This window comes from Populus nigra, chromosome 14 (genome assembly GCF_951802175.1).
Source record: "Populus nigra chromosome 14, ddPopNigr1.1, whole genome shotgun sequence".
NCBI classification, from domain to species: domain Eukaryota; kingdom Viridiplantae; phylum Streptophyta; class Magnoliopsida; order Malpighiales; family Salicaceae; genus Populus; species Populus nigra.
The window spans coordinates 15062890-15078565 of record NC_084865.1 but is presented as its reverse complement, the minus strand read 5'-3'; the positions used below and the strand labels follow the sequence as shown (position 1 = coordinate 15078565).

Sequence of the window (15676 nt, the reverse complement as noted above, 5' to 3'; positions counted from 1 at the left end):
AGTTCAAAACCTACCCATATTAAGCCCAACTATAGAATATGGGAGAGGTTATCAAAAGGTAAAACTCCTTAAAAAAGGAAAAATACAACATTTTTCTTCATGTGAATATATATATATATATTGAATTTCTGGACCATCAGTTTATAAGAGAACAGGACCATAGAAAGAAAAGGTGAATTGATTCTTGTGCTTGATTTATTTTGTACATCTATGTTAATTTTTGATTGCATTATAATAAAAATATTGTAGAAAAGAAAAGGGACATTTCTTATGCATTACAATTTTTACCTACCAGAGAAATCATCACTTCTATATAGGATATAGGTATAGGACGGCCACTAAAGATAGTACAGGCTAAAACTTGAGACCAGCAGAGATTACTTGTGGGAACAAGTTCCAAGTTCAAACTACTGAAAAACAGAACTCTCGAGCCAAGCAGGCAGGCCAGTAGGGTTAAGCAGCCAACAGAATTTTGGGCCGCTACGTGATTACTTGTGGGAACAAAGTAAAGCAAGCATGCTGGTATCAGTTACTTGGAAAAAGCTAACAGGGATAAAACCTTTTCTTCATTTACTGTGGTGTGCTATTTACAGAGAAACAACTATTATGATACACCACTACCTAACAGTTCAGTGATGAGGGGAAGGGGGCAACATGCATCCCTCAAAAACCCATAAAATCAGCAGCGAATTCCTCATCATTTTTTGCAAGCATATCTTTTAAGCTACATTCAATATTCCTTCCCTTTAGCACCCAGAATCTGGGCATTATCTTCTTCTCCAATGAGTAACTGAAATACCGCGGGTAACCCACTACATCTTCCACCGGTTTTTTCATGGTGTTCACAAGGAATTCATACTTCGGTCTCAAAACCTCATCTATGCTGTACCCTAGTAAAGGAGAGAACCTGCGGACCATGAAAGCGATATCCTTCTTCGACAGTCCCACATCCTTTAAGTATTTCATCCTGCCACCATGCAGTCCAATTAGTAAAAAACACAGTTCAAGAGAGCTTTGACATGACTCATGGAGTGAAATTCTGAGTAATACATAGCAATGATAAACATTAGGTTCCAGCCCCAGAACTTGAGCACTGGAATGGCCTATCTCTCAAGAACTTAGTACTGAATAATTGATATGTAAACTAAACAATCTCTGGATGGGGGAACTAATGTGACCCGGGCACTCAGAAAGAAACCCGAGGAAGATGTGACAATCTAATAGAGGATATCAGGATAAAGGCATTACCGAGGAAGTATAGTTCGGTTGACATCAGAGACAAGAAGCTCAGGGTATTTCTTAATAACACGAGGAAGATGGTCTTTAGAAACACCAATTCGATCTAGGAATTCAATCTTCTTCTTCAGAGTTTTCTCAATGCTTGCAGCAAAAATCTCAGGACAGCGACTGGCTACCTGTCCCACAGTTTCACGATCAAATCCGAGATCTTCCAAAAACAAAACCACCTGTTCGTTATAGTATTAGCATTTTGTTATATTCAAGAAAGAAAAGTGCAGACAGAACAATGCACTTGTATCATGAATGTTTCCTCCCAGTTCCCAGATAAAAGGTATCAACGACATTGTTTTACTTTTCATTCAAGTTTAAAAACTTTGGGAACAAGCTATACCACAGGGAAACCTAAAGAAGCACTTGGATTCTATGGCATGTTACAGGGTTTGGTTACAATAATTCAAAATTTTAAGATTTCAATAAACATGTTGCTAAATCTCACAGGCTAACTAGCAGAGCCTGCAGCTAATTTGCTCATTTGAAACTTGAGCTTGAACCAGGCTCCTTAGAGCCATCTTAAAATATCCAAAAAATAAATCAAGAGCTAAACCTTTAGCAATACTGAAGTGTGAAAGCCAATTGTTTCACAGCGAATAGTAGTTGATCATCCAGTTATGCTTTTTATCCATTATTTTTCATTTGTCTTCTCTTTGATAGCTGAGTCAAACCATTGATATTCCCCACCCCAGCTATGATGTCAATCTTACTACTGACATAAGACATAATTGGCCCTGATGGCTACTTATTCCTCCATAAGGCTGAGATGCAGCAGCAGCACCAGCCAACTTCTTTGCAGGATTTCCCAGAAGGCGTTGTAGTTTTGTGGTTGTCAGTTCCACACATCTTGTTGATTTTTTCCTATATAATTTCGCAAGCATTATGTTCCCCCCTTCTTTGTCCATTTTCCAATTTGTCATTCAAGGTCTCATTATGCACAAAAAAAAGAAGAGAATACACATATACATATATCCATCTCTGTGTGCTTGCGCGCGCACACAAAAAAAAGAATATCCCTCTCCCTCTCCCTCTCTCTCTCTGTGAATCCAAAAATCCATGTGAAAATTCGACAGCCATTCCATGAGCGGGGACCTTGATTTTTATCACGGATTAATACTTGTTGATTTCCTTAGAAACCAAAAATATTTAGGAATATAGAGCATCCAACTAAGAAACTGATCTAAAAACTAATAAAACAGCAAAGATCACAATGATGTTGTTGATTGCCAAATGTGTTTTTTCATGTTAAACTAGAATAAAAATTAGTAATTGCATACCTGGAGAAACTCTTGGGGTTTTCTTAGTAGTAATTGAGGACTCTTGGAAATAACCTGACCCAACTTCTTGTTTCTAATGCCCAACTCAGCCAACTGTTCCACCATTACCTCAAGCTTGCTAGTTGAACAACCTAATATGTGAGGCCAGCTTCTTATTGCTGTGTCAACACTTGATTTGTCTACCTGATATCAGTAATAACAGACCAACTATTTTATTAATCAACATAATAACAAAAATTGGAAGGAAAAAAAAGGGAGGGAGCATATATGTGTGCACATAAGTAGATACATATATACACATTAAGCATGAGTGGACAAGTATTACTGAATGCTCATATTTTATAACGGTAGTGAGGTACAAGAATGAAAGATGTCTAGCAAAACCTATTACTTAATAGGAGTTTAGTTACACTGATCTAAATTAGTTTGGAAATCATTTTATTGTTTCCTTCACTTAACTTAGAAGAAGTGAATAACAACTTACATGGTGCACCATGTATTTTATATATTTTTCTTTGCTAAGACAACCTTGGCCTTCAATTTTCATTGATATTCTTACAGCAAACAATTATCCAGAATTATCTAGAATGATATTTCCCCAAAAGTACGTGATCCTAATGTATCCTAATGTATGAGCAATTCAGCATCAGCAAGTAAGCATGGTTTTATGGAAAAATCACACAAGAAACAGAAACAAACTCCAATGTTCAGCATCAGCAAATATGAACTTACGCAATATTACCTTCTGCATATGAAAGAAAGAAACGATCTCCTTGTAATTTTTCTGGATTGCTGTTGAAAGAATCCATGGATATTTTAGAAGCATTTTACCAAAATCTTTATCAAATGCCCAAACCTGAAACCAATGGATGAAAAAATTCTCTTATATCACAGAAAGGCAAGATATAAACAAAGTGATAGCATAAAATCCATCTAATGAAGCTACTCTGTTTCAGTGCACAAACTAAAACATATAACACAAGAAAGATGGTGTTCCCTGTTTCACACATGAAATGTTACCTTCTTGAGAGCCTGAACTTTTCTATTAATGCCTGTAATGTCACAGATTATAACAGGTGGAAATAATAGGAATATCTCCCTCATATGCTCCTTTGGGACTCCAATACTTTCAAGAAATTCCACCATGGGCTTCAAGTGCAAATCTAATGGCAACAAAAGAATACGTGGAAATGATTCGACTAGACATCGAAAAGTGACTTCTGAAGAACCCAACATATCTAAACCTCCACGCCTTGCTTCAACCTACATCATAGCACAGCAAGCTTATCTTACAATCTGAAACCAATAAAAAACAATGCCCAGCTAAGCTCATCAGTTCCTCTTAAAAAACAAATCCTTGGGCTACAGCTTAAGAGGTAAAGTGCTGCATGGATTGCCTCCCTCTCCTCACCATGCACACAGAGACCCCTCCAAGGAGATGAAGGAAAATTCTTTCAACCAAAATTTTACAGTAAGAGGCAGGATTTTCATAATACGCATTCTAAATGAAGAGAGAACCACCCTGACCTTTTCAAAAAGTGACAAGGTCTGCTGCAAGTCTTCATCAATAGGTATTGATAAGTTCATCATCATACAGCGAGCATATTTTCCAACAAGCCTTTTATCATCACTGTCAGAAAATAGTATTTCCTTCATATACTTAACCTAAAAGCCAAATAAAAAATAAGCAACAACTCTGCAGAATGAATAGAAAGAAATATTTATCCACATATAAATAAAAGCAAGGAGCTTTTCCTAAGAAAAAGAAAAGGATCAACTAATTCAATGGAATTCTTCTCTATCTAGCACAATCTTTGAAATGAAGACACATGGTGCCAAAGTACAATGATAGGGAAACAAAACAGTAACAGTAGGAAAGCAAGGCTTAGATGACTAATATGACTTATCCTTATGAATTCAGTTACTTACATGGGCTTTTTCACTAGCCAACTAACCACTGGAATGATTAACAAGCAACCACTAGACAATTATAGCAATATCAACAGAAGCTTCGTAGTTATATGAACAAATCCTTATTCGAATAATCTAATCAACCACAGTTTGTAGATTGTAGATACATTTAGAAAAAAAAAAAAAAGGAAATTTTAAAGTTCAAATGAATTATAGAAGTCACTTCGATTCATTTTCCGGTAAACATAAAACAAAAAAATTGCTATTCAAATCAACTGCACTTTTCTATTTCACCAAGATACAAGACAGTTCAATAGTGTATCCATACTACATAAAGTGCCTGACTTCACTATCAACTAACTCAAAAGAGAGAGAAAAGGAAGCACAAAGTTTGAAACTTTACCTTGTGAATAAGGTTAGGAAGTGACTCTCCATGGAGGTACCGAGCAACATTCATGGAAGAAGACAAGCTTAATCCAAGACTCTCCAAGAAAGCAACTTTCCCATTATCACCTTTCTCTTTTGCCATGTAAGCTACCTTCTCTTTAAAACCCAAGGTTGCAAATTCATTTCCATCCCCGCCACTTTTCCACGAAGTCCACTCTTCCAAATCCTTGACACTATCAAACAACATTTTAGCATATTTTGGAGAATTCAAAGCAATGGAGTTGGATTCCGCTGCGGAGATTTCGAATTCTTGAAGAAACTGAGAGATGGCTTCTTGGGTTTCAGTAAAGTGGGCTTCTTGTTGACTGGTGTATGGTACTGGGTTATTGTTGTCGTTGGGGTTTAGGCATTTGGGGGGGCATTGGTTCCTAAGGAATTGGATTCTTTGTGGGAGAGAAAAGAGAGGGAATTTACAAGGGAATTGGATTTTGGGGTGGAGTGTGGGAAGGGGGTGAGCTTTTGGAGATGGGAATGGGAAGTCCAGAGGGATTGAAAGGGATTTGGTAGTCATAGCTGAACTGGGCAGTGATGCTGCATCGAAAACTAAAACCCGAGGCTCTTCCTGCTCTGGCTAAAACCCTGACTGAGACAAAGAGAAAGCATGTTATTGCTACGCCGTTTTGATTGGTATGAGAGTGAGTTATATGTTGTTATTAAAAAATAAAAGGGCAAACTTCAAACATGTTCCCCAACTATTGGATTAGTATCACTTTTACCTTCAAAGACATTTTTATATCAATTTCATCCCTCAAAAAGTTCGATACCTTCTGTTAGAATTATTTAATAGAAAACGACCCTACAAAATAATGTTATTTAAGAAAAAGAGAGAGTATAATTTGATATAAAATATTTTGTAGATAAAATTTAGATTACTTATTATTAAGGATGAAGAGACTCGGTTAAGATTTTCTAAAATATGAAAGAAAAATTTGTTGTAGAATTTTTTTGAAAATAAAAGTGAAACTACCTGTAGATGGAAGCTTTTTTTAGATTTTCTAAAAAAAAAAAAGATTACTTTCTTTGATTTAACTATAACTTATGTTAATTAATTGATTAAGTAGTCCCTGTTGGATAAAAGCAATTAAATAATCTCTTAATCATCTTTAATTTAATAATTTACTTGAAACTAAAGGAAGCGCTGAATTATAAATGGATTAAGAAATATAAGAATTGAACATATAAAGGAAGTACTTAAATTTATTTTCTCTTAGGAATTAGTAATCAAATTTATTTTCACTGAGAATTGAAAGGAAAAAAATGAGATCACGTTAAAATGTATGGAAGTGGTGTAGTTTAGGGTGTTGTGGTACTATGGTGAGTGTGTTTAAGTGAGGATTTTGATTTTCTTTTTCCTGTTTCCCAGGTAGCAGAAAGTGCAGGTATTGGTTAGAAACATTTTCTAATAGTGTTTCAAGTGTTTATTCGATACATTTTGAACATGTTCTTTTCATGTCTGAACAAGTATACAAAATCTAAGTATGTAAGTGCATGTCCATTGCAAACCAAAAGCAATGCAAATTCCCCAGCTTCATGTTTATGCTATCACGGGCTAGAATTGCCCTGTTGGATGGATTCTCCGGAAAAAAATGTTGCTGCAAGAAAGCTACCAGTCGCCTTCTTTTAGCCTTCTGGTGTTGGTTCTGTGAGTGGAGAATTTTAAACAAGTTAATTACAAGATGACTTTAATTTCTATGCAATTGTATGGCCATCTTGTTTCCTAATATTTAGTACCTGCTTCTGCTTTTGTTTGCCATGAAGCTAGCGGTTGATTGGCTCCTTGGGCTTCATGGGTTTTCAACTACGAAATCACACGTCACTTCCTGCAGAATGTTCATCGACAATATTTAGAACAAAATCTATCCACCCCTGTTTACTTGGGAAAATGGAAACTTTATATGCCTGCTTCTACAAACCAATGCTCATGTGAACTCTTGCGGTGGCTTTTATTTAATGCCTATGTCTTGGGATTTTTATGTAATATTCCTTTTATTTTTTTTAATCTCATTCTTTAGGAGCTTTTCCTGGGTTAACTTTCTGGGAGTTTTACCTTATTTACTGAAGATTGACTGAGGTTGGTGGGAGTCATTGAAGTTTGGCTGAGGGGGGGAGTTATTGAAGCTTGGCTGTGGCTGGCAGAAGGACCGAAACTGCCAGCGAAATAAAGGTAGTTCATCTTTTCTTCAGCAAAATCTCTCAGTTTGTTGAGCTCTGGCAAGACTTCTGTGCCAAGATCTGGCCTGTCTTTCCGTCTCAGTTCTGCACATTGGAGTGCAAGCTTTGCATAACTTAAAGCCTCTTCAACTGGCCAATCAGGCACATCTGGGTCTAGAACTTCTTTGAATGCCCCATTTTCAATAGCTTGTTCAACAATGTGAGTCAACCCCATTGGTGGCCTGGCTGTTATGATTTGCAGAAGCATGATCCCTAAGGAATATACATCAGATTTCACACCAAGCATTCCAGTTTGTTGGTACTCTGGATCAATATAGCAGAAAGTTCCAGCAGCTGATGTCATGTAGTACTGTGTTACATTCTCAGCTGTAGCAGGAACAAGCCTGGCCAATCCAACATCCCCAATCTTACTGGTGTAGTTGTTGTCTAGCAAAATGTTTCCTGGCTTTAGGTCACGGTGCACTAGTGGCTCTGGCTTGGTCTGATGGAGAAAGAGTAGACCTGTGGCTATCTCGGCTGCAATTCGAAACCTGATTTGCCAAGAAAGAGCTGGGGTATTCCCTCTCTTGAAAAGACAATCTTCTAAGCTTCCTTTTCCCAAGTGTTCATAGACTAGAATGCCATACTCTGGGCAGGCTCCTATAAGCAGTACCATGTTTGGATGCCGTATTAAGCTAAGCACTTCAACCTGAAAGGTAGAGGTTAGATTTTTCACTAAATGATCGCTGTCTTGTCTTAAAAGAACTACACCTCCATAACTTCGATTTAACACTATCATATGCTAGAGTTTGAAAATGGTATGCTTATTTATTGTTTTTTTTTTCTCTTTCAATGTAAAACACTAGGCACCATATGGTATTTTGGTTAGGGTGCTTTTCAAAGTGTGTGTGGGATTTGATGTTTTTTTAGATTCAGATGTTTTTTTGATGGTTTTGATATAAGAAAGTCAAAACCATTGAAAAAAAAAACCCATCAAATTCGTGCTTTTTCACACAGGAAGAACTTTCAACCGCATTACCTAACACGCACCCAGTAGACAGGAGCATTATTAACCAGTTTTTCTTTGTTCCTCACCTCTCTTTGAAATTGTGACCTTCCTTGGGCCGCATCAGGACGTAAAACCTTGACTGCAACTGGTGTATGATCAAGATAACACTTGTAAACTGGGCCATAACCTCCTTCCCCGATCTTCTTTGATTCCGAAAAGTATTGTGTTGCTTCTTCAATCTCCTCAATTGAGTATCTCCTGTATCTGATATCATTATAGGATAGATTACCCTTTGATTTTTTCGTTTGTGCAGCTTCTTTGAGGGCTTTCTCTATGTTGACTCTCCTTTGTGCTTCTATTTCTGCTCTCCTCTGAGCTGTTTCAGCAGCTTCTATGGCTTCTCTGCACCTGGCTTTCTCTTGTTCTATAATTGATAGTGCAGCTTCCTCAGAAAATCTTGCCTCTTCCAATCTTCGTTCTTCTTCTATTCTCCAGCGATTCAGCTCCGTTGCCTATATGCGTGTGATTTTAAGAACCTACAGGGAATCTTACAAGTGCACATGGCAAACATGACTTCTCTGTACCTTTTGTTTTGCTGTAAGTGCTTCTCTACATGCTTCACTGTACATTTCCATTGTTTGCTTCAGCTCTAGTTTTAGCCTCCTCATCTCAGATTCCATGTCATCCTATGTGTTTACAATACAGATAAGTAGAAATCATTTAGATCAAGCATCTGTGCTTGTGATCACACATTTTGCAGTCTTCTTCACTTTAAAGTTAAAACAACACGTGAAAGACAATGAAGAAATCAAAATATGAAGTTGCTGTTTTCAAGCATGTAAAGATGTAAGATTATGCTATAATTAGCCATCATAAGACGTTGCTCAATCTATCTTAGTTGATCAAATAATAACTCTAGGATAAACATCCTTTATTTCCTGAAATGTTTGCGGTGCACGTTTGATGGTTAGTGATGATTGTTTACCAAATCATGCTTCTGTCAAGGTGGTTAATTCCTTACCAGGCTATGTGTTGAACCGGAAAATGACGTTCCTCCACTATCATGTGAAACTGATGAAAATCCCTGCTGGGAATTGGGGCCAATGGACTTTGTTCCTGAATGTATAGATGCAAAGCTAGTTGCTGAACTAGTTGAAAGCCGTGGGGCTAGTCCAGAATCCATGAAATCATAGGTTGTAGAAGACATGCGGTCAGTGCTTGGCCTGCTTGAGCTTACAAATGATATGTCAGTTTCTGACATTAAGTCTGCAAATGATCTTACACTATGACCATATCTTCCTGTTCCAAACGGTGACCTGTTGTTACCCACAATTGTATTGAGATTAGCCTTTGAACAAATCAAATCATAGGCAAGCCACAGCAACCAAAACCAAGAAATTATTTCAAGACATCCCAGTATATCACTTTCTTCTAAGATATTTACTGATTATATATGCACATCATATTATATTATACTAAGCTCACCCTCATCCCCCAATTTTTTAAAATGATTTGATGCACTCCTTACTTACCTGAAGTTTTCATCAACTGAGATGTGATGGTTGACTGACGCCGTCCTCTCTGTCAGCAAAAGACCATAAATTAGATTTTGGATTAGGACTAACAATATATAATAAAACACATTATAATTGAGAGTACAAACGTTTTATACTCCAACTATGTTTGTATAGTGCTTCATGAGAGTCATCTCCTGCACTTTTTTCATTCTGTTGGTTTTTTATTTGATCTAGTAGTGGGGAGACAAATGGGGCGGCACGAGAAGCATTTCTCATGGAAGAGACCTTTCCTTTCGAGACTGCATACACAGTACAGAAATCCGGTGCCCCTCTTGACACAGTGCTTGGGACATCTGCCTTGAATTTTCTGTATAACAAAACCATTGGAGTTAAGAGGATCTGTAGTCACTGAATGCAGGTAAATGTCTGCAAGAAAATGGAATTCATTTGTCAATTGCCATCTCTCTCATGATTGTAATTGTTGATTATGTTTCCATCCGTACATAAAGTCATCCTGACTGTTCAGTATTTTACTTATCAGAGATTTCCAAACAAATTTCAGAGTTGAGAATGTATAAAAGTGCTGCTAGTGTTCTGAACGTTGACATATGCGGGAACTTGTCACTGGCTTTGGAGAAAAGAATGGCTTATTAGTGGCTTGCTTTGCTTTTATAGTGGTTGAAAATGCTTTTTTTAAAGTACTTTTGATATGAAAAACACTTGATTTTTTTTTTTTATGGTTTTGATATAAGGATCTCAAAACCATTAAAAAAAAACACCTGAAAACGCATAAACCAAAATTCACTTCGGAAAGAATCAGAACCGCAATACCAAATGGTGTACCATTAACCTGTCATTCAAGTAAAACCGAGTTTCTCTTTTGTTGGAAACAGTTTGCGCTTCCTGTTTCTTTGCAGATGGAAGGTTCCCTGAATTTATATTCTGGTTGAGTGTGTGCCAGTAGAGTTTCCAAGTTAGGATGGGGCTGAGGGGGTGCAAAAATACCTCATAAATCCACTCCGTGACGGGGTGCCGAGAACCAAAGTCTCGATTGCAGCATGGGCAACATATTCTGTTATTGCTTTTGCTATATCAGTGCTTTCAAGGGCAACATCAAGGCAACGCACCTGATGCATGAAAAAAAATCTGCTTGATGAAAAGGAAAGGAGAAAAGCAAGGTACATTTATCATCTATTTGCATGACATGAGAATTTGCAAATGAGGGTTTTCTTCAATCATTGGGATTGCATATATTTATATGTTTACAAGAGATGCCTGCAGATTTTTTAAGTTCCTTCTGTTCTTCTCATGTTGTAGACTTTTTCCATGCAAGGTGCCTACAGATGCATGATTTTATTGTTGAAAGGAGGTATGACAATGACAGGGCTTAAAAATTACATCTTTACGGGTACAATAGCATCGAAATGCAAGGAAGAGATCCTTGGCCATCTTCTCAAGCTGCTGCTTCCCTGGTGAAAAATAATCACCAGCTGCTCCGTGGCCTGATTGTGAAACAAGAAAAAAGGAAAACACGTGGAAAGAAAAGATTAGAACATGAAACCTGGAATTTGAAGATTCACTCGAGAGATCAAAGGAGCTGCAGGACGTTGAATGTAAGTTGAGCAACCCCCTTTACAATGTAGGGCACATAGGTTGCAGTATCATCATAATTATAATCTATTATTATTGTACATAATGAATCAGAGAGAAAAGAAGTTACTAGTAACAAATGATGATGATGATGATGATGATGATTTGCTAAAAACATGGATTAGAACAACAGTTTGGCCTTTGGAGAGAAGATTTTCCATAGTCCATTTCAATGCATTTTGGCTCCCTTTGTCTTTGTCTACTGCAACTGCCACCAACCCCTTTCCTTCTCCTCCCTTCCTGCTCCACTGTCCCTTTGAAAGCCACATTTTCTGTGTTGTTTCTCAACACTCAAGAAAAAAAAGAGTTGAAAAGGACAGGAAAAATATATTCACAAAAGTGGATAACAATTCTTACAGTCATTTACAAAAGACCACCTGAGAGACCTAGAAAACCTCTCTTCTATCTCTCTGGAGACAACAATTTTGTATGATGCCTTGTGGTCAAAGAGTTTTATGTGCTTTCTGTTGGGAAATGTCAATTGGATGCAAGCCTCTCTGTGTGTTACCAGCAGAAATGACACCCTTCATTCTCCCTCTCTGATCTCTCGCTGTTTCTCATGATCTGTCCTTGTTTAGGTCACCTATATTTATCGATGGCTAAGAATGAAGCTGCGCCATTTCAATACACGTACAATGTTACCAAAAAAAGAATGGTTTTCGATAAAGTTTACATATTGATGGCCTCTGTATCTTTGTATTCTTTTCAAAATATGCAAATTTTTAATTAATGGTACAAGGTAAAAAAAGAATTTCAGTAGCCCACTTGGCAGGCAAAGCTTCAAAATTCTCAAGATGGTGATTTGCTTAGGAAACAGATAAATGGCTCAACTGTTAGCAACTGCTGTTCCCTTTCACAAGAAGGTGATATGCATAGAAATCAAGGAAATGACAAATGAGATAAGATGTTCATTTCCATTAAATATTTTCCGTTCCCTTTCTTGTTAAAGTGTTGATATATTAGCTTGTAATGTAAACTTTCTTGTACCAATATCAAGTGTGTATATATTTCCACCTTCTGCTAGATCAGAAGTCCTTGTGCACTGCAGGATGCAGTCTGTAATTTATTTAAATCTGCTGATTCTTGTTTCCAATTGTATGAATAAGTCTGATGGCATGAAATTCTCAGTAAACAAAATTGAGACATTTTTATGTCTTCTTGAAGAAATCTTTTCTTGACTGATATCTGGTTATAAAGCTTGCAATATTAACTGTCAATTTGAAGCCTTTAAAGGGAAAGGAACCTTAACAGCATGTGATTTTAGGGCTTCCCAATAGAAAAAAAATCAATTAAGATCCCAGTTCAAGCTTGAGAACGAGGGCAAAGCTTAAGCCTAAGGTACCTCATGGCAGGAGCATAAACTGCAGGAAGACTTCAAATACGTCATAAACTTGCTGAGAAAATAAAGAGAGAATATATGGTAGGACTAGGGCATGCATGGGAATCATAGCAGCTTAGGAAGCTAGAAATTAATTGCATTGTCAAATTGAATGCCAAGTGTACAAGTACAAAAAACAATGCCAAGGTTTCTGTGTATGCACAAGTGTGGCTGTATAGGCAGACCCGGTTTACTGTGATTATGTAAATCAGGTATAGCTGTTACTTAATTTTAACGTGGGGAGATAACACAGATGATGACAAAAAATGAACTGAGTGAAAAATATTTTTTCTTTATGCTTTTCCCTTTTCGCCCAAACCCCAACAGCATAAAATTCTATCAGCTAATCAACCCCCATTATTGACTTACAACATTTTTTTTACAGTTGATAGAGGAAAGCTAACAACCCCCATAACAATCATTCCACTCTTGGTGTTCTTCACCGTGTGGAAATCCCAGGAAACCTGTTAGCCCTTGTGATACTGTTCTATATGCCTTTTCCTTCATACTTGCCGATCATTATCGATCGTACGTGAAAGAAAAACCTTCTTGATTATTTCCTCTAACACTGTATGCATTCCCTTCACTTCCGTAAAAGTCTTCATCATCATCTCCTTCTTTCAATTCCTCAATCTTGTCGACAACTTCCTTAATGTCCGACCTTCTCTCAACTTCTTGTTCGCAACAACTCAATCCAATTTTCAGAAGTTTTATCATTTCTCCCTTGCTATTTTTCGTTCCCAGCATTTCCTTATCAAACACTTCACTTGTTCGCTTTTCCTTCACCATGTTATTAACCCAAGTTGCCAAGTCTGCATCGCTATTATACCCTGGTGTTAGATAGTTCTCAGGGAACTTGCCAGTTAATATTTCCAGTATTAATATGCCAAAACTCCATATATCTGTCTTGTTCGATGACCGGCCATGTTGTGCATACTCAGGCGACTTGTAAGCCATCATGAACACGTGGGCATGTTCAGGGTTGATCACAGGTCTTAGAGCATAATCTGTCAAGAGAGGCTCAAATGACTCGTCGAGGAGCACATTGGAAGATTTCAGGTGTCCATGAGGAGCAATTATAGGAAGCTGATTGTAGAGGAAAGCCAAGCCCCTGGCTACTCCTTTGACGATTTTCAAGCGGACACGCCAATCAAGTCCATCTTCTTCCAGTGAATGATTTCCTGAGGAAGACAGGTACAATGGCTGTAAGAATACAAAGACTTGATGGTTTCAGAAAAATTACAGTTGATTTCAAAGGAACTTACCATGAAGGTGACTAGCCAAGCTACCATTCTTGGCAAACACGGTAACCAAAAGCTTCTCATCCCTCCTATAATAATACGCCGCAAGAGGCAGCAAGTTTGGATGCTTCAACCTCCCTATCCTTCTCATGTGCTCATGAAACTCTTCTCTCTCCACATTGTTCATATGCCGATACCTCTTAACAACCACAGGTTGTCCACCGACGACAGCTTTGTAGGAAGATCCATATGTCCCACTCCCCAAAACTTCTGCTGATGCTCTAAGCAAGTCTTGCAAATCAAATTTCTCAATGTCATCCTTCAGGAATGACAACTTTCCATGATCAGTTATCCTTGAATGAGAATTAGTCTCTGGCATTTCACGATGTACATCTCTATAATAGGAAGACATAATTCTGTTGGAGTTCTCTGATGCTCTCCTCTTTGTTCCTCTTTTACTTTCTTTTCGGGAAAACAAAAGGAAAGCAAAAGCAATGGCTGCTGGTATTAGCAGAACAATCAGTATAATGATTACAATATATAGAATGCTGAATTTCTTCCCATGGACTTTAGGGGTAGAAGGTGGAGAGGGTATGCATGGTCCTAGAGGCGGTCCACAAAGTCCTTTGTTGCCTGAAAATGATTTAGTTAAGAAAGATTTTATCAGGGAAATGCTGCTGAAAAAAGGTCAGAGATAAATCATAAAGATACATAAGTAATCCGTGGCTGGATAAAACGATTACCTGCAAATGAGTTTGGACTCAATCTGCTCAGGGCTTCTGGGATTGGACCCTCCAATTCATTGTTGGCTACATTTGCTGTCTTCATACCCTTCTGTTGAAAATTGGGTATTTGGCCTTCAAATTGGTTTCCATCAAGCTTCAATTCCGTTAACTTAGGCAAGATTGCAAGTGATGAAGCAATCTTTCCTGTAAGCAGGTTATTTGCCAAAAACAGTCTCTTTAATGAACCCATGCCTTCGAATGCTTTGTCAGGAATGTCTCCAGAGAATCGGTTGTTTGACAAATACAACGCTTTTAGCTTCCCCAGTTTCTTGAAATCAGGCAATGGACCATCAAAATTGTTGTCCATAAGGCTTAACGTTCGAAAGGAAGGCAAGGGAGCTAGTGCATCCAAATCAATATTGCCAGCGAGTCCCATATGTTCAAGCTGCAAACCCCAAATGCCTCCATTGAAACAAAGCACACCAACCCAATTTGATCTATCCCTTTCGCATGGATTCACCGAGACATTCCAGTTACTAATAGCCTCATTGTTCACTAGCTGTTCCTTGAACTTTAAAAGGGCATCAGAATCTGGTGAGCCAAATGATGTAACCACAATAGATAACACGAATGCAAGAACAAGGAGGACTAATGATGAGGTGGTTGCGCGCGCAAGCATAGCTACGTGCGCAGCCATTACCATTAGTACAATGCTCAAGAATTCTCAAATGCTTACTACTCTCTCCAGAATTTTCAAATGTAAGAAGTTTTGAATCACATATTTTTGTCTTTCTTGGTCTTGCAGGAATGCAAAATGCATTAGCCAGGACAGAGATGAAGTTGGTGTGCAATGCCAGGAATAGTAAAGATGATCAGGATGCATCATAGGTAACAATGGAAGGGAAAAATAGAAGTTGGCTAAGTGACTAAGATTTGCCTGTGTAACAGCTTAGAAGGGAAGTATTTTAGAGGTTGCGATGAATACAGGAGAGATCCAGGGCCAGCCTTTGATTTTGTTATGCTGATTAGTAGTTGGTCTGCTATATTAAGCAGATATGCTAATTATAGGTTGTCTAATGT

General features: G+C 37.8%; 3 protein-coding genes across 3 annotated transcripts; all 3 read right to left on the bottom strand.

Moving 5' to 3' along the window:
• Nucleotides 1-544: 544 nt before the first annotated feature.
• On the bottom strand, nt 545-5536 carry LOC133672890 (transcription termination factor MTERF2, chloroplastic). Its single transcript, XM_062093448.1, has 7 exons — nt 4882-5536; nt 4095-4232; nt 3588-3830; nt 3310-3423; nt 2568-2750; nt 1249-1466; nt 545-967 (listed from the first exon to the last, which is right to left on the bottom strand). The coding sequence occupies exons 1-7, from the start codon at nt 5434-5436 to the stop codon at nt 664-666; spliced, it is 1755 nt and encodes a 584-aa protein (XP_061949432.1). The 5' UTR covers nt 5437-5536; the 3' UTR covers nt 545-663.
• Nucleotides 5537-6709: 1173 nt separating this feature from the next.
• Nucleotides 6710-11521, bottom strand: LOC133672578 (U-box domain-containing protein 35-like). Its single transcript, XM_062093024.1, has 10 exons — nt 11330-11521; nt 11001-11066; nt 10608-10729; nt 9749-9969; nt 9618-9666; nt 9107-9401; nt 8670-8771; nt 8172-8597; nt 6973-7785; nt 6710-6745 (listed from the first exon to the last, which is right to left on the bottom strand). Exons 1-10 carry the CDS (start codon nt 11519-11521, stop codon nt 6710-6712), a joined length of 2322 nt encoding a protein of 773 aa, XP_061949008.1.
• A 1443-nt stretch (nt 11522-12964) lies between these two features.
• LOC133672370 (pollen receptor-like kinase 4) lies at nt 12965-15561 on the bottom strand. Its single transcript, XM_062092767.1, has 3 exons — nt 14615-15561; nt 13896-14504; nt 12965-13811 (listed from the first exon to the last, which is right to left on the bottom strand). Exons 1-3 carry the CDS (start codon nt 15297-15299, stop codon nt 13150-13152), a joined length of 1956 nt encoding a protein of 651 aa, XP_061948751.1. The 5' UTR covers nt 15300-15561; the 3' UTR covers nt 12965-13149.
• Nucleotides 15562-15676: the final 115 nt, after the last annotated feature.

Coding starts and splice junctions, on each gene's coding strand:
- LOC133672890 (XM_062093448.1), bottom strand. CDS start 5,436: ATGACTACCAAATCCCTTTCAATCCCTCTGGACTTCCCATTCCCATCT. Junction 3,424..3,587: donor AAGTTCAGGCTCTCAAGAAG/GTAACATTTCAT, acceptor CATTGGTTTCAG/GTTTGGGCATTTGATAAAGA. Junction 2,751..3,309: donor CTTTCTTTCATATGCAGAAG/GTAATATTGCGT, acceptor TACTGATATCAG/GTAGACAAATCAAGTGTTGA.
- LOC133672370 (XM_062092767.1), bottom strand. CDS start 15,299: ATGGTAATGGCTGCGCACGTAGCTATGCTTGCGCGCGCAACCACCTCA. Junction 14,505..14,614: donor GAGTCCAAACTCATTTGCAG/GTAATCGTTTTA, acceptor AATCATTTTCAG/GCAACAAAGGACTTTGTGGA. Junction 13,812..13,895: donor CTTGGCTAGTCACCTTCATG/GTAAGTTCCTTT, acceptor TGTCTTCCTCAG/GAAATCATTCACTGGAAGAA.
- LOC133672578 (XM_062093024.1), bottom strand. CDS start 11,521: ATGTGGCTTTCAAAGGGACAGTGGAGCAGGAAGGGAGGAGAAGGAAAG. Junction 9,667..9,748: donor ACATAGTTGGAGTATAAAAC/GTTTGTACTCTC, acceptor TTTTGCTGACAG/AGAGGACGGCGTCAGTCAAC. Junction 7,786..8,171: donor GGTCACAATTTCAAAGAGAG/GTGAGGAACAAA, acceptor TCTACCTTTCAG/GTTGAAGTGCTTAGCTTAAT.